Raw genomic sequence first — 18,787 nt, forward strand, 5'->3', positions numbered from 1 at the left:
AGTTGGTCCAAAAACATGTGAAGCTCTGCTTGGGCGAGGGGATTGAGGACATGACCCCGAGTCAGAATATCACAAGCCCATCGAAGGTTCTTGAGAGGGACTTCGTCCTCAAGAACATTGAAGGGCAAGTGAGAGAAAGCCACGAGCAGAAGTTGAGCTTGCTTCCGCTTAGCTGAAGTAGGGGAATGTGGAGGTTTGTAAGGTGGAAAGACCTTATCTGCGGAGAGAGCAAGCCTCAATCTCTCTGTCCAGCAAGGATTTGGCGGAGGAGAAGGTGTGGATGCTTCCATTTTAGGAGATGGAGCAAGGGCAGAAGGAACAAGGGCATTAATATAATCGAGCCAGTCAGAAGAACAAATCTTCGCCTTCTAGGCTAAGAATGATGAATTGTACCCTTGTGCCTCTTCTAGGCGTCGGACGGCGTGCACTATCTTTGTAGGCATGGAGGATGTATACCATGCCACAAGCAGATTCTCCTCCAAACAACATTGATGGTCAATGGGCACGTAGGGATAGACCACCGAGCTTTGCGCATAAGAAGGGAACACTAAAGGGTCAGTAAACTCGACAAAGTGATGGTTGATTCGTTCCCTCAAATCACAGGCCTCAGGTTTTGACCAGTTTGTCCAGTCAGAAGCCCTAGAAGAGGAAGAAGTTGCAGCCTTATCCCATGCAGAGGGTTATGAAGAAGAACTTCCCATGTCCATATTTGCGACTTTCTAAATCAAAGGATTGAGAGCAGTTTGTTCGTAGTCCAAGGATGAGTCAGAAGAAGAACTTCCCATGTCCATATTTGTAAGTTTCTGAATCGATGGATTAAGGGCAATATGTTCGAAGTCCAAGGGTTAATAATTTGCAAAGGCATCCATGACGTGAATATAGAAAGGTGGGTAAAGGTGGCTAATTAATGCATGGAGGTTCTTTCGAGGAGGAACAGCATCATCATATGACTCTTCGTGTGCTCGATCAATGGAGGGGAAAATTGATTCGGCGATAAAAAATGTATCAGTCTGTTCGAATACTAAGGTGGTGGGGGTGTTCAAAAGATTGAAAGAGAGTTTAATGCCGATGATGAATGACAGTTGCATTTCTAAGAGAATGCAAAACCCATGCATGTTCTAAGACGTGGGAAAAAGACCTTAATCCACTAATATCACTAAGTATTGGGTATATTAGTGCGGGGGGTAATGTTGGCTACATATTTTGTATAAGCCAATTACAATTCGACGCATGGCAAAATAAGGGTAATGTAGGTAGACTATTCAAGTCTTCGATCCTGATCGTACACGTGGCAGTTAGTATTGGTTATTACGAGACCTGAGTAACAGTGGATCAACAAAGAGATACAAGGTGATGTCGCTTTAACGGTTACTCACATTTCAATTCAAATTTAGGAGGGATGCCTAACAGCAAGTGATGGCATAGTGGAGCTAATTACAAGGCAATATGATCAGCGATCATGGAGGAGCAATTCGACGGTTGGAAATGCAGTTCGATGGTCATCCTTGAGAAGTATAAATAGCAGAGAAGGCCCTAGAAAAAGCCCCCAGATTCAGATCCAAAAATTCAGTCTTATTCTACTTATTTTACATTTCCAGCCTTACATTTCCTGTTCTTTACATTTCTGTACTTTAAAATTCCTGCACTGCACTGCACTTCATTCATAGGAGTAGTTTCAAGTAGATTGTCGCTGTAAACCTCTACGAGGCTGAGTTTGGATCATTGTAAGTTTTTCCATCTTAATGAAATGCTTTAACTGTTCTTTATTTAATTGTTATTTGCTTAATTCTCCTAAGTCAAGCCACCAGTAAAAGTCCTCTTCATTGAGGCTGAAAGAACTAAAACACAATCGTCTGATAATTGGTTGGCAATTAATTTTCTGTAAGGACTAATTGATCCTTGCTGGTATGCTCGCAATTACAAAAATAACATTCGAAAGCCAAAAAGTCAATAGTGTAGAAACCAAAATATGATTTTATACAAAGTATAAATGTACAAAGTATAATTTATCCTTTTATTTCATTGTACTTGAGATATATTGTAACAAAAAACAAAAAAGGCATAACGGACGTAATTTTAATTGATTGATAATTTGTTCGTTATACAAAAATAAAGTAGAAACATTTCAATCTTATTGATAAAAAGGAAATTGATTTTTTTTTTTACAATTTTGAAAAAGAAATTGATTAGTTACATTTTTAAAATATGATTAAGGAAATTGATTTTTTTGATTATAATTTTGAAAAAGAAATTGATTGATCACATTTTTTAAATATGATTTCCAAACCACACGCAATCAATGAAAATTTTGTCATTTTTTTTGTCCAAAAGCAAGCACTACTATCATAGTTGGTAAAAGCCCTTTGTCGGACCCCAGTCCAATAAAATAATCTACATTGAAATCATATATCAAATCATACAAATTATATACAAACAAAATTATACAAATTACCTGTCCTTAGTATTGGACTATTCAATAACTTTAATTTGCACAAATATAGGTTACTTGAAAATTATTAAATAGTTGTGGATACATTATTGACCTTATTTATGTAGTGATTTTAAAATATAAAAAATTGTAAAAAAAAAAAAAAAAAAAAAAACACCTAAGTTGGTTATCTTTGATTTTTCGGTGACTCACACTATTGTTTCACCTCTTAATTCTTTTACTACATTTTTAATTACAAGCATTACATAAACAATCGTAACATTTGATCCTCTAGAACTCTTAAATGATGACTGACTTAGTTTAATAATAACTCAAGCATTGAAAGCAACGCAGTTATGCTGACCATTCAAATGGTTAGTTGGCCAAATCAAGTAGAAAAGTTTTATATAAATTAATAAATTTTATAAAATTTTGTTGATAATAAATGTAATATATAATAATAAAATTTTAGTTTAATAATGACCATGTGTTGAAAGTGACGTGGTTGGCGGACCATTCACATGGTTAGTTGGCCAAATCAGGAAGAAAGGTTTATACAAATTAATAAATTTTATAAAATTTTATTGATAATAAATGTAATATATAATAATAAAATTTTAATTTAATAATGACCATGCGTTGAAAGTAACGTGGTTAGCGGACCATTCACGTGGTTAGTTGGCCAAATCAAGAAGAAAAGTTTATACAAATTAATAAATTTTATATAATTTTGTTGAAAATTAATGTAATATATAATAAAATTTTAGTTTAATAATGACCCATGCGTGGAAAGAAACGCGGTTACGAAGGAAAAATTATTGATTGGTCTTAGGGTGTTACACGGTCATGTCCCAAATTTGTCACGCCCCACTTTTTATTATTCGGAATTTATTACCAAAGCCATTAACAATGAATTCAATTTCAAAGTTAGCATACAGAAGCTCATCATAATGACAAGAAACCCGACAATAAGGGTTCTCTCATATGGACATAAAATGAATGCAACATGGATTATGATTAAATAAATTGCCCGTAGGCTTACATCTTCCAAGGCAATAGCCCGGTTACATAAAATGGTCTCTCGGACCCTTACACGTTTAGCTCTTGACGTTGCAAAGTTCACAACAAAAACAAGAGAGCCGTTTACTCTTCACAAAAGAAATATCACCCGCCTGCAGTTCGGCGGGATCACCACATCTTTACCTGCACCAAATCCCATAGGGGTGAGCATAAAGCTCAGTAAAGAATTCTCACAAAGTACATACAGTTATGCGACTCTTAATCAAAATGCAAATGCCCATGCGACGCCATGCTCTTTTAAAGAAAATTCGTTTCATGTTCTTCGTGAAGACTTCCATATTTGTTTTCAACTCAAGCTTACAATCAAAACATATTTCAAAACTTCCAATTTTAATCAATAGGAGCGGTAAATACGACACTGGTAATCCCTAGACTGATATTTGCTAATAGACTCTACGAGTACTACCAAACTGTCATTTTTACCGGTATTAATCGGAAAGGTCGATACCTATCCGCGCAGTTTTCTGGTCTTTCACCATAGACACTCAGGCCAACTTATCAAAGTCATCTATACCCCCTAACTGGACTTACCAACGTATTTACCCCTTTCACATTTCCGTAGTTTTTATTACAATACATTTCCTTTTCATGGAGTAAATGATTTCAATCTCAATACACCATGCATGATAGTAAATCAAATGAATATGCAATGCAACCATTTCTCCATGTCTCATGGAAAATTCTCAAGTCATTCTAACAACATTACCAAGCAATCTCATTCACCATTTCCATGTTCTTGCAACCAATAGTCAGGAGTTTATTAACATGAGACCATGTGCAACTATACAACCACAACCCATGCTCTTTCAACATTTACTTCCATTTAAGCCAATGCAACATGTAGGTGTTCATTTCTACTCTCAAAATCTTTTGTAGTATAAGATGTTTCCCATCAATAAAAGGGTTACATCTATGTATATATGTAGACATTCATACCCATCTAACATTTTATGCACATTAATGATAATATATCAAATGAGAATGTGACACAATGATTAATATCTCATACATTTCTTCATTTTCAAATATCTCTACAACAAGGTCCATAAAATTCAGTTTCTCATTTCTTCTCTTGCCATGTTATTTCACAACATAACCACATGCCTTCCATTCATAGCAACAACCACAATTACTCGCCATACACAATTCATAGCAAGTTAGCCTCTTTGAGAATGTACCTATTATGTTCTCAACATAACTCCCCAAGATTTACAATTCTTACAATTCAAGGCACACAACCATTAATCATTTTCCAACAATCCATGTTCTAATGTTTAACAATTATATAAAAATAACATCTCATTTCCCTTACCTCACATAGATGGTCATTTCTCTAAACATTAATGAAGTCTGCTTTCATTCATTCTCTTGACATAAAAGAGCAAAGAATTTCATAGGTATTTTTCATATTTGCCAAAATCCCCAAATTTTAGGGTTTTTCATCAAGACAAAACACTTCCCATTTCCTTGGTAAATCCCAACAAAATCACATTTCTTAGGTTATATGAGTGAACTATCAACATGGAGTAACATGGATTGAGTTGTAGAAACTAACATTTAAAATTTCTCTACACTTTGAACCAATTCTTAAAATCAACACAAAACTTTGAGAAAAACTCTTAAACCACCATCAATGTAGCAAAACATGTATATATAACTCAAGAAATCCCTACCTCAAGGGAGAAGAGGAGACAAGGCTCGAAAATCAACCTCGCCGAAATACAATATCCATCGGTTAAGACGAAGCCCTCGATGCGTTCATCATTTTGGTACAAGGAACTAGTGCCAAAATCCCAACGAATTTCTTGAGATCAAAAGAAATATAAAACTTTGAGGGTTTGGGTAGAGAGAGATGACAGAAAAAAAAAGAGAAATGTTGTATAGAGAGAGAGACAACATCAGAAAATATGAGGAAAATTAGTAAAGGAGCAAAATATAGCTGAAAAACATGAAAATCGAAGCAGAAAACGCGCACCCCCGCATGTGCGGCGCCCACTCCCGCACGTGCGGAGCGGCCTCTCGCACGTGCGGCTCCTACCCCTGCACGTGCGGCTTGCCCCACACCTCAGCTCACGTACCTGCCTTTTAGGTAGTGTGCACCCAGCACTTCCTCCCAACTTCCCGTACGTGCAACCAGATCCCCCGCACGTGCGGCCCCTCCCCGCATGTGCGCCCCAAGACCCCCGCAAGTGCGGCCCTGGCCCTTCCAGCCCGAAAAACTTCGGCTTCACTCCCAACACCCCGGAGCCGATCCCGCACCTCCTTAAACGAGCGAACACTCAGAATTGAAACAACTACAATCGGAAAAGAATTCAGAAAGAAATTTTTAACAAAAGCTTACTCGTCCTCTTAACAACGATAATTCTAACATAATTTCGAGAGAGCAAGGCAAAGCACGCACTGGTCATCACAAGATCAATCACAATTCGTTACGTTTTTTTAGGTTTTCAATTACTTAACACAAATTTTATATCTTTTTTGGAATGTTTGAATAATCTCATATTTCATATCTTTTTAGTTTTTATACTCTTTTTGAAATATTTGAAGAATTTCATATCTTTTTGGAATGTTTGAATAATCTCATATTTCAAGTCATTTTTGTACTCCTTTTAGAATGTTTGAAGAATCTAATATTTCAAGTTATTTCAAATAAAAAAGATTTACATATAAAAATTCATCTCAAATTTGATTCTCATAGGTTGTGTATCTTACTTTTCTAGCACAAAAGAAAAAAAAAGGGTATAACCGTAAACAAAATTTCCAAATAATATATTAAATCTATTTTTCCAAAATTAATGGGATTAAACGGATCACCATTTCTCAATATGAGATTTATAGGTAAATTTTTTTGGGAAAATTAGTCTCAGGTCCCTCTCCCATTTTAGTAATGAAAGAGATCAACAATATTATTTAATGATATCTAAGGTCCCTTATCACAGAGAAATTTGCGTCTTCCGAATGTTGCTTCATTTTGCTTCTACTGCCCATTTGTATGTATGTATAGAGAGAGAGATTAGGGTTTCTTCTACGAAGGAATTTGACAAATCAAGTCACCGGCAACATGGTGGTCGACATTGGCTGGCACATGGTGACATCTCTCCCTTCGTAGAGCTAGCCAAGAAACTCACACACAGAAACTTCCACATATATCTTTGTTCTACACCAATCAGTCTCAGTTCCATCAAGAAACGAATCACTGAAAACTACCCTCACTCCATTGAATTAGTAGAAATCCACCTTGTATCCTCCCCTGATCTTCCTCCTCACTACCTCACCACCAATGGCCTCCCAACCCATCTCATCCCTACCCTCAAAACTGCCTTTGATATGGCAATCCCAAGCTTCTCCAACATCCTCAACACACTAACCCCAAATTTGGTTATTTATGACTTCAACCTGCCTTGGGCAATAACCATTGCTTCTTCCTATGGCATTCCAGTGGTTGATTTCATAACTACTAGAGCTGCAATGACTTCTTCCACCCTTCACATGGTCACGAAACGTGGTGGTGCTGAATTCCCATTTCTGGAAATTCGGCTTCGAGGATTCCATGAAACCCGATTTCGCAATTTGATCATCAAGGCTTCTGCAAACAAAGACAAAAACAAAGAAGAGGGTGTTGTAGATGCCATGAAACGATCTCTCTCTCCCTCTCTCTCTCTCTTTCTCTCTGTGCATATATATATATATATATATATTTATACATCAATATGTCTTCATGCATATACATGAGAGAGGTGTGAAAGAGTGGTTCAGAGAAATTCTTGTTTAATTTTCTATGTGATGTTTAATTTTCTTTGCCTTGTTTAATTTTCTTTGGATTTCTCTGGTTTGAATCCAAAGAAATTCTTTGGAAGTCCAGAATTTGAATGTGATTTTGCTAAAGAGGTTTGGAGGGGAAGCTGGGTTGTGTAATCTGTGGGAATGGGGAAGAAATTGCAACTTTGTTAATTGTTGATTGTTGTTTAAGGTGCCACTCAACTCCTCACTCTCCCAGTAGTTCACATTGATGGATGGTGGATGTGTAATTCAAGCCATTGTTGCCAATGGAAAATTTCTCTTGTTGTTACTATATTGAATAGGAGAAAAATAAGGGTGTAAAGATGTCAAAACTTGTACTGTATTTTATATGGCAAAGATGCCAAATTTCTCTGCATTTTCTCTAATTATGATAATTGTTCGTAAATTTTCTCTGGCTGGAGAGAATTTCTCTAGTTTGAACTTAGAGGAATTTCAATTTTCTCTAGTTTGAGTCTAGAGAAATTCTCTATTCAAATTTCTCTGGTAGGTCTTTCGTTGTTCAAATTTCTCTGGCATTGGATTTTCTCTGCAGTAGTGATTTTTTCAACAAAATCGAAATTTCTCCAGAGAGAAGCAGAGAATTTCGCTTGGTTTGAAATATATTTTTCAACTCCAAATTGATTGTTCTTATTACATTTATGGTCTTATCTTTGAATTTTCTCTGCATTAGCAGTTTTTTCAACAAAATTGAAAATTTTCTCTCTGGAGCCAATGTGTGAACTATGGAACACATTTTGCCTGAGGTTTATGATTTTCAACCAAAAAAGATTATGAGGAGGAATTTATCTGGGTAGGAAAGGGAGATTTTCTCTGGTTTGAGTATTTTTTCTACAGTGGAGGTAAGATTTTCTCTGGTTTTGAAGAATTTCTTTGGGTTGATGTGAATTTCTGTGAGATTTTCTCTGTGAATTTTGTTCAAGTTGGAGTTTCAAAAATTAACAATTTTGTTCAAGTTTGGAGATGATGAGAGTGGTGATTATTTACTCAAAGATTCTGGGGGTTTATGCAGATTATATGTGAATTTTCTATGGATTTAGTTACTGTGTGAATTTTCTCTGAATTTAGTCACTGTGCGAATTTTCTTTGGAAAACTCGGGATGTGTTAGTTTCTTTTTGATATTTGGTTGCTTTAATTTCTCTATTAATTTGTTTACTTGCTTAGATATTGGAAGCGAAAAAAAATGAAAAATGTGATTTTGAATGGATTTTCTCTGGTTTGATAATGATTAGGTATATACTGATCTTGAGGTTCCTTTTTGATCAATTTTCTCTAGTTAAGTCAAAACACAAATATCTTTAGAGAGAAAATCTCTAGGAGGTCTAGAGAAATTCTCTAAGAAGTGCAGAGAAAATCTCTGGGAAGTCCAGAGAAATTTTCTGGGAAGTGTAGAGAAATTTTCTTGGTCGAATTTTCTCTAAATTGATGTTGAGGGACCTTAGACATTTTGAAAATATTAGGTGTCCTTTATGCTATAAAATCTTAATACCAGGGACCTTAAAAAAAAATCCCCAATTTTTTTTTTTTAAGAACTCACTTTAGCCATTATAAAGGCAATTAGAAATGTAACCCCCCCAAAAAAATAAAAAAATAAAATGATTTGAACTATTTACTTTTTAGACCACAATATGTAAATTATTCATGAAAAAAAATTAGATCAATATAACTATATTAGTTCATGACAAAGATAAGCGCAAATAGTATTTAAAAACTTGATCATTCTTTTTTTAGAAAATAAATATAATGAACTAATGTGACTACGATTATTGGATTGACCTAATTTTTTTATGGATAATTTACACTTTGTGATCTAAAATATGAACGGTTCGTATCATCCAAATGATAATAGGCTCCACAAACCAAAACAATATGATCCAATCTAGAAACTAAGCCCAAACTATAATATGTCATAACAAACTAACTATTTTAGCATTAATGTTTTTTATATGCTTAATTTTTAGCTAGTAAATTAACTTTTTAATTAACTCTAAGAAAAAACTTTAAAAAGTGACATCATCATTATATAAGTCATGAACATTTTTCTCCATTTTTAAGGCAAAATATATTTTACGCCTTCTGTTTTACTTCATGTTTGTAAAGTATATTACACTTGCCTCTCACGTTATTTAAAGAAAATTACAGTTAATCTAATTATATTGACCTTTCATAAAAGTTTTAATTCACATAACACTTAAGTCATTTTTCACCAATATAAATGAAAAAAAGGATGTTATAATCTCTTTCATACTAAAATGTTTACTTACCATTATTTATTTAAGTATCCAACTATCATTGGTATTCATTTTGATAGTTTTAGCCATACTAAAAGATAAATTAATAAAATTATGTCAAAAATATAAGAAAAAGAGAAAACCCCAAAAGAGATGAGTGTGCATCAACAATTAAGAGTTCATTGTTTGGCTTTTGATACTCTCCTTCTATTGGATTTCATTGTTGTCTTCCTGAAAAGCTTTACTCTTCACTGCCGGCGAATGTTGCTTACAAGAAAATAAAAAAGAAAAAAACTCTGTATTCCTTTTTGATTTTAGAGAGCTTTGTTATCTCCTCCACTTTAACTCTATTAGAACTCTTGTTGAAGAATTATTAGAATAATATTCTGTTGTGTGTTCTGTTTTCATTTTATAAAAACTCCCTTTCTTGGTCTCTATTTCTGTTATAACTTATAGTACAAAAGCTCCCCTTTCTAGTCCCATTGTATTGTGTTGGACCATTTTAATATCTTATATTTATTTATTGGTTTATTTTTTTCATAAATGAGATTTTATTACTTTGGTAACCTCTTGGTCATAAATGGAGATTAAATAGAATTCATGAACTTGGTTAATGGTCATTATTTTGGTGTAACCATTTTCTTGTTTAATGGTCATTATTTTTGGTGTAACTGTAAGGTTCTTATAGCCTATATATAGTCTACTCTTTTCTATCTATAGAGATCAACTATTTTCTATACAAGAGAGATTACTAGCAAAGAAGGGTGTTTTATTGGTGGAGCTTTGGGTTCACCATCTTGTGCAGAGTTGGCCTGAACCATACGACAAGTAGTCGGGCTGTTGTATCCTGGAGGGGACAAGTCATAGTGTTGTGACTGCTGCATCGGTATTTGGATTCTTTCTACCGCAGTGGGCTTGATCTCCTTAAAGAAAACGAGATATCCGTGCCTCAGCCTGATCTATTTGTATCTCATTTTCTTTGCATCATTTATCAATAATATAGTTTAGTTTCTGGTATTTTCTCCAACAATTTTAAGGAGATCAAACATGGAACAAGTACCAGAAAAAATCAATGATGGAATTGGAGATCTTAACAAACCTTTCAAGTTCAAAGGAGTTCATTTTAAGAGGTGGAAAGGAAAAGTTTTTTTTTACCTTAGCCTTTTGAAAGTTGCATATGTTCTTACCGAAAAGAATCCAACAAAATCCCAACCGAGGAGATGAATGATGAAGACTATGAGGCACATGAAGCAAAAGTGGCTTCCTATAATACAGATGAGTATAAATGTCGCTTTTATCTCTTAAATTGCCTTGCTGATCAATTTTATGATTACTATGACACCACTTACACTTCTATAAAGAAAATTTGGAAAGCTTTACAGACTAAGTATGATACCGAAGAGGCAGAAGCAAAAAAGTATGCAGCTAGCCAGTTTTTCCGCTTCCAAATGGTAGATGGAAAATCCATTGTGGAGCAAGCACAAGATTTCCAAATGATAGTTGCAGAAGTAAGATCTGAAGGCATCAAGATTGGTGACAACTTGGTAGTTACAGGACTTGTTGACAAGCTACTGCCATCCTGGAGAGAATTCCAAAAGAGTATGCGTCACAAACAAAAGGAGACTTCCTTAGAGACGTTGATCGCCGGGTGTATGAATCGCTAGGATTCAACTCTTTTGTTCAGTCATTGGGAATTATTCATGAGACTACTCCACCATATTCACCTTCATCAAATGGCGTAGCTGAAAGAAAAAATAGAACGTTAATTGACTTGACGAATGCTATGCTTATTGATTCAAGTGCTCCCTCAAATCTTTGGGGCGAGGCTATTTTGACAGCTTGCCATGTGATAAATAGAGTGCCACACAAAAAGACTAAAATTGTCCCTTATGAGTTGTGGCGGGGGCATAAACCAAATCTAGGTTATTTGAGGGTTTGGGGTTGTTTAGCTTTTGTGAGGCTACCACTTGTGCTTTTCTTGGGTATGCGTTGCATAGTACAGCTTATAGATTTTTTGATATGGAAAATAATATTATTTTTGAATCAGGTGATGCTATTTTTCATGAAAATAAATTTCCTTTCAAATCTAGAAATAGTGGGGGTCAAATAATATCTGAAAATATTTTATCTATGCCTAACTCTTCTACTCCTTCTCAAGTTTTTCAAGAAAAAGAAAATTTTCAAATCCAACCAAGAAGAAGTAAACGAGCTAGAGTTGAAAAAGATTTTGGCCCTGACTATTATCTTTACAATGTGGAAGAAATTCATCATACGGTACAAGAAGCTTTATCATCACCTGATACTATTTTCTGGAGAGAGGCTGTAAATGATGAGATAGACTCACTACTTTCAAATAAAACATGGAAGTTAGTGGATTTACCTCCAGGTTGTAAAACTATTGGGTGTAAATGGGTCCTTCGTACAAAACTTAAACCGGATGGAACTATAGATAAATATAAAGCGAGGCTTGTCGCTAAAGGTTTTAAGCAACAAGTTGATTTTGATTTCTTTGATACTTTTTCTCCGGTTACTAGAGTAACATCCATTAGACTGTTGATTGCAGTGGCTGCAATTCATGATTTAAAAATTCATCAAATGGATGTAAAAACAGCATTTTTAAATGGAGATCTAGATGAGGAGATTTACATGGACCAACCTGAAGGCTTTGTGGAGCCTGGCCAAGAAAGCAAAGTGTGTAAGCTAACTAAATCCCTTTATGGTTTAAAACAAGCTCCTAAACAGTGGCATGGGAAATTTGATTCCTGCATGCTTGAGAATGGCTATAAGACTAATGAATGTGATAAGTGCATATATTATAAAACTTGCGAGAATGCACATGTGATTATTAGCCTATATGTGGATGATCTACTTATCTTTGGCTCTAATTTGCATATTATAAATGAGACTAAAAATATGCTTAATAGCCACTTTGATATGAAAGATCCTGGTGAAGCTAATTTTATTTTGGGAATTAAAATTACCAAGACTAAGGATGACATTTTTCTTGATCAGTCGCATTATGTTGAGAAAATTTTAAAGAAATATAATTTTCTAGACTGTAAACATGTTGCTACTCCTTTTGATGCAAGCATACACTTATATGTTGTAACAAATGACAAAGAAGTGATTAATCAAAAGGAATATGCCAGCATGATTGGCAGTTTGAGATATGCTACTGATTGTACTAGACCTGACATTGCATATGTTGTTGGAGTACTTAGCAGGTTTACTAGCAAACCAAGTCGAGATCATTGGCTAGCCATGGGAAGAATTATGAGATATTTATTTGGAACAAAAAATTACGGTTTGTTTTATAACAAGTGTCTTGCGGTACTTGAGGGATATAGTGATGCCGATTGGAACACTTTGTCAAGTGATTCTCTGTTTACCTCGGGTTTTATTTTTACCTTGGGTGGTGGTGCTATATGTTGGAAGCCTAAAAAACAGACGATAATTGCTAATTCTGCAATGGGAGCTGAGCTTATAGCGTTAGCTTCAGCATGTGAGGAAGCGAATTGGTTGAGAGATTTGTTACATGAAATTCCTTTTTGGGAAAACCAATTCCTCCTGTGTTAATTCGTTGTGATAGCACTGCTGCTATTGGTAGAGTGAACAATCATTTTTATAATGGTAAATCCAGACCTATTAGAAGGAAACACAGTAATGTGAGATCCTATTTAAGTAATGGCATCATAATTGTGAATTATGTAAAATCTTGTGATAATCTTGCGGATCCGTTAACCAAGGCCTTGGCGAGAGATAAGGTCTGGAATACATCGAGGGGGATGGGTTTGAAGCCTATAAAATCAAAAACCATGTATGAGGATACCCAATCTAGGGACCAGAGATCCTGTAACTAGGTTCAATGGGAAGAACGAATCATATGGTGGTTGTAAAAATGCACTCTTTAATATTTTGTTATCCATCCCTATGATGTAAGTGCATTTGTCCTGTAATGTTGGAGGGTTGAGTTTTTATACTCTTAATGAAATTCTGTAGCTCTTGTTGAGTGGGGTGTGTAAATTACAGGAACATCCTTGACAGATTTCACCTATGTGAGCATGAAAGTGGGGCCGCTTTCTATGAGAACAAGGCTTATTCTCAAATATGCTCATGAAAACTGGGATTAGCACAAGGCCGTAATGTGTTGGCTATTAAAGCTCATGTCAACACCTGGATTATTATGTGCGAGCAGTAATACTTTATTTCCCCTAAGCAGTCATAGTTCAAGTCTAAGACCACTACTGACTTTGGAGTAGAGGTTGTTGTTTCACTAATGAAGGTTCAATGCAGAGCACACCTTCATGATGCATACTAGTCTATCTTTGTTTGGTAATCTCTTTTATCCTTGTTGATATTAAAATGAGTGGGAGATTGTTGGACCATTTTAATATCTTATATTTATTTATTGGTTTATCTTTTTCATAAATGGGGTTTTATTACTTTGGTAACCTCTTGGTCATAAATAGAGGTTAAATAGAATTCATGAACTTGGTTAATGGTCATTATTTTGGTGTAACCATTTTCTTGTTTAATGGTCATTATTTTTGGTGTAACTGTAAGGTTCTTATAGCCTATATATAGTCAACTCTTTTCTATCTATAGAGATCAACTATTTTCTATACAAGAGAGATTACTAGCAAAGAAGGGTGTTTTATTGGTGGAGCTTTGGGTTCACCATCTTGTGCAGAGTTGGCCTGAACCATACGACAAGTAGTCGGGCTGTTGTATCCTGGAGGGGACAAGTCATAGTGTTGTGACTGCTGCATCGGTATTTGGATTCTTTCTACCGCAGTGGGCTTGATCTCCTTAAAGAAAACGAGATATCCGTGTCTCAACCTGATCTATTTGTATTTTATTTTCTTTGCATAATTTATCAATAATATAATTTAGTTTATGGTATTTTCTCCAACATATTGCAATATAATTCTCTATATTCAACCCTGCTTGTCAAAAAAAAAAAAAAAAATTTGTATGCCCTTTGGATTTTGTCAAGTGTCATCTAAGTGCTTCTTTCCTGTCTTCATATCCTCTGCAAAATAGTATTACTCTCTTTGTTCTGTTTTGATTTGCAAGGTTAAATTTCCTCATTTCCATGTTGATTGTAGTAGAAATCCATTTTTGTTGTGTTCTAGTCTTCTACATACGATAGCTGAGCCCAAACTATAATATGTCAAACAAACTAATTATTTTAGTATTAATTTTTTTATAGGCTTAATTTTTAGCTTGTAAATTAACTTTTTAGTTAACTCTAAAAAAATACTTTAAAAAGGCACATCTCATTATATAAATTATGAATATTTCCCTTATTTTTTAATGCAAAATACACTTTATGCTTTGCGCTCTGTTCTATGTATGTAAAATAAATTACACTTACCTCTCATAATTTTTAAGAAAAATATAGTTAATCTTACATTTTTAACATAATTATATTGATTTTGTACATTAATTCACGTAACACTTAAGTTAACTTTTATCAATAACTTTTTCGTCATATAAATGAAAAAATAATGTTACAATCTCTTTCATACTAAAATGTTTATTTTCCATTATTTATTTCAGTATTTAACTATCATTGGTATTAATTTTGATAGTTTTAATTATACTAAAAGATAAATTAATATAATTATATTAATTTATTAACTGTATTATCTCAAAAGGGAAAACCTCAAAAGAGGTAAGTGTAATTTACTCTGCATCAATAGTTAAGAGTTCATTGTTTGGCTTTTGATACACTCTTTCTCTTTGACTTCGTTGTTGTCTTCCTGAAAAGCTTTACTCTTCACTGCCGGCGAATGATTATGCAGTGCATTTTTCATCTCTAAGAGACGTAACAAAATCTCAAAGGTTTTTCTTTCTTCATTTCCTCCTTCAATTAATCATATATATTATTACTCTTATCTTTTTATCATTGCTTCTTATCACCCCCCTTCTAAAAAAAAAAAACTCACTATAATTTTACTTTCTTCCTTCAATTTTATTCTGTGTTCAAGTGTTACTTACCAGAAAAAAAAAAAAAAAAGTGTATCCCTTTTTGATTTTAGAGAGCTTTGTTATCTTCTCCACTTCAACTCTATTAGAACTCTTGTTGAACAATTATCAGAATAATATTCTGTTGTGTGTTCTGTTTTCATTTTACAAAGCTCCCTTTCTTGGTTTCTATTTCTGTCATAGAGCCAAAACTCCCCTTCAGAAGAAAAACGTGAGAGAAATGGTCGTGAACTTTGTTCTTCCTGTAGTAATGAAGATTGGAGAATGTCTGGTTGCCCCAGTTGGCCGCCAGTTTGGTTATTTGATTTTCTATGACAGAAACATTGAAAATCTCAGAAAGCAAATCCAAAAGCTTCAAGATAAAAGATCTGATATACAAGGAGAAGTTGATGCGGCAAAAAGTAGAAGCGATAGTATTAAAACTACCGTTTCACGGTGGTTGACACAGGTGGATGAACTCAGCAATGATGCCAACAAATTCTTTGAGGATGAAGTCATACCGAACAAAGGGTGTCTGAATGGGTGGTGTCCAAATCTGAAGTCACGCTACTCATTGAGCAGGAAAGCTACAAAGAAAACTCAAGGTTTGGAAGAGCTATTTGGGGATGGAAATTTCTCTGGGGTTTCCATCCCTGCAGTTGCATCTCATGTGGGGACAACATTCATATCCATGGGAGGATTTAAGGGGTTTGAATCTAGAAGGTCGATTATGAATGAAGTTATGGAGGCACTGACAGATGATAGTATCAATGTGATTGGGATATGTGGGATGGGAGGGGTTGGTAAGACAACTATGGTGAAAGTAGTTGCCAAGAAAGCGGAAGAAAAGAAAATGTTTGATATTATTGTGATGGTAGTAGTGTCCCAAAACCCAAACTTGATTAATATTCAAAGTGAGATTGCCAAAATATTGGATTTAAAAAATTTTGAGGGAAACAATTTACCTACGGGAGCGGGGGAGATACGATCAAAAATATTGAAAAGTGGGAGAGTCCTTGTAATATTGGATGATGTTTGGGACATACTAGAGCTGAATGAGATTGGAATTCCATTTGGAGATGATTGCAAAAGTTGCAAAATTCTGTTGACTTCGAGAAGTGAAGATGTATGCAACAGCATGAACACACAAAAGAATTTTATGGTTCCTGTCTTACCTGAAGAAGAAGCGTGGAATCTTTTCAAGGAGAAGGCTGCAATTCCATACAACGATATGGGTCATACAATTGATTTCCAGTCGACACAGATGGCAGTTGCAAAGGAATGTGGAGGTCTGCCCATTTCAATCGTTACAGTTGGGAGGGCACTCAAAGGTAAAGGCAAGCCTTCATGGGATTCTGCTCTTGAACAATTACGGAAGTCTATAGTTAATAACATCAAGGGAGTGTATGACAAGGTGATTAAATCTTTGGAGTTGAGTTACAATTTCTTAGAAAGTAAGGAAGCCAAGAAATGCTTTTTGCTATGTTCTTTATATCCAGAAGATTTTGCTATTCCAATTGAAGATCTCGTTAGATATGCAATTGGGATAGAGTTGTTTGAGCGCATTGATAGTGTGAATCAAGCAAGAAATAGAGTATATTCCGTAGTTGATGACTTGAAAAAATGCTATCTATTGATGGAAAGTGAAAAAGTAGAGTGTATCAAAATGCATGATGTCATACGTGATGTGGCTATATCAATTGCATCTAGGGAGGAGCATTCGATTGTCGTGAGGTGTGATGAAGTGTTGACAGAATGGCCCAAGAAAGACCGACTCGAAAAAAATGCTATAATTTCATTAAAAGTTGATGGCATGCATGAGCTTCCTGGTAATTTAGAATTTCCAAATCTCCATCTTCTAAAGCTAGATTGCAATGCTGGATTACCACCAATCTCGTTAGATGATCTCAACAAAGGAATGGAGGAAGTCAAAGTACAAGAGACCCAAGATAGTTTTTACCAAGGAATGAAAGAACTTAAAGTGCTAGCTTTATCCGATATGTACGGCTCATTGCCGACATCACTTCGATGCTTGACCAACCTCCGAACCTTGTCACTTTTTTGTTGCCGACTTATTGATGATGGTATCTCTGTTATCGGAGCATTAAAGAACCTGGAAATTTTGAGGTTTGGCGACTCTTATATCAAGGAATTGCCAAAAGAAATAATAGGTCACCGTGCTCACTTGAAGGTACTTGATTTGTTGGGATGTGTAGTGGAAAGGATTTACCCAGGGGTTTTGTCAAGCTTATCAAAGCTAGAAGAGTTGTATGTTGGGTCTATATTTCGAAGTTGGTGTGAAGTTGAAGAAAGCAAAGAAGGTGCTAAAGCAATTATCGATGAGCTAGCGTCCTTGTCCAATTTGGTGGCTTTGGATATTGCTGTAATAAACATTTCCTTCTGGCCGAGAGGTTTGGTCATTGAGAAGTTAAAAAAGTTCAATATACGTGTTGGCATTTCCTATAGCTACATCCCTATCCGTTTTTCGTTATCAAATCGGTTGGTGCTCGAAGTTGAAAACATGAGTGACATTATTGAAACAAGGCTTAATTTTCTGTGGAAGAGCACTGAAATTCTGATTTTAAACTCTAGTGTAAAAGGTTTGAAAATTCTCTGTGATTTGGTCGGCGAAGGTGGTTTTGAATGCTTAACTTATTTGTCACTATCTAAGTTGTATGATTTGGAATACCTCATCAATACAGCAGATGGGGTTCCACAGAGTGCTTTCCCTGTGTTAGATTATATATGGCTTTATGGTTTGGATAATTTCAAAGGGATTACTAGTCATGAAAGCCGACTATCGAACAAGGCTTTGTGGAAGGGTCCCACCCAACTTGTATGGTTCGGCAACCTGACGTCTGTAGAAGTGGTGGGTTGTGATATACTAGAAAGTATGTTCTCACTTTCCATAGCTAGAGATCTAGTGCAACTGCAGGACCTTGAGATAATTCAGTGTCCTATGATGAAAGAAATTGTTTCGAGTGAAGCAGTAGAGCATGAAACAGCAGCAATAGCAACAGATAAAATCGAGTTTCCTAAACTAAAGATATTGGATCTTGAATTGCTGCCAAGTTTGACTGCTATCTGCAAAGCTATGAATGCAATTGAGCTGCCACAACTGAGTTCCATGTCACTATCGAATATGCCAAAGCTGAAGCGTCTCTGTCCTGCTTCGGATTCAGAGAGTAATTGTGATCCCATCATTCAACCCCTCTTCAACGACAAGGTATGCTTTTCTTATTTAAGAGCTTAATTAATTGCTAATTTGTGAACCACTTT

The 18,787-nt window shown here is 35.2% G+C and overlaps 1 protein-coding gene across 1 annotated transcript in view; it reads left to right on the forward strand.

Annotated features, from left to right (window-relative positions):
* Positions 1–15,224: 15,224 nt before the first annotated feature.
* LOC114319364 (disease resistance protein At4g27190) overlaps positions 15,225–18,787 on the forward strand; it is an 87,694-nt gene continuing 84,131 nt past the window's right edge. The window contains exon 1 of the mRNA XM_082891056.1: positions 15,225–18,734. Coding sequence (XP_082747182.1) covers positions 15,750–18,734 — 2,985 coding nt within the window. The 5' untranslated portion in view covers positions 15,225–15,749. The remainder of the gene's footprint in view (positions 18,735–18,787) is intronic.

This window comes from Camellia sinensis, chromosome 10 (genome assembly GCF_055761805.1).
Source record: "Camellia sinensis isolate YWXY chromosome 10, ASM5576180v1, whole genome shotgun sequence".
Lineage (NCBI taxonomy): Eukaryota > Viridiplantae > Streptophyta > Magnoliopsida > Ericales > Theaceae > Camellia > Camellia sinensis.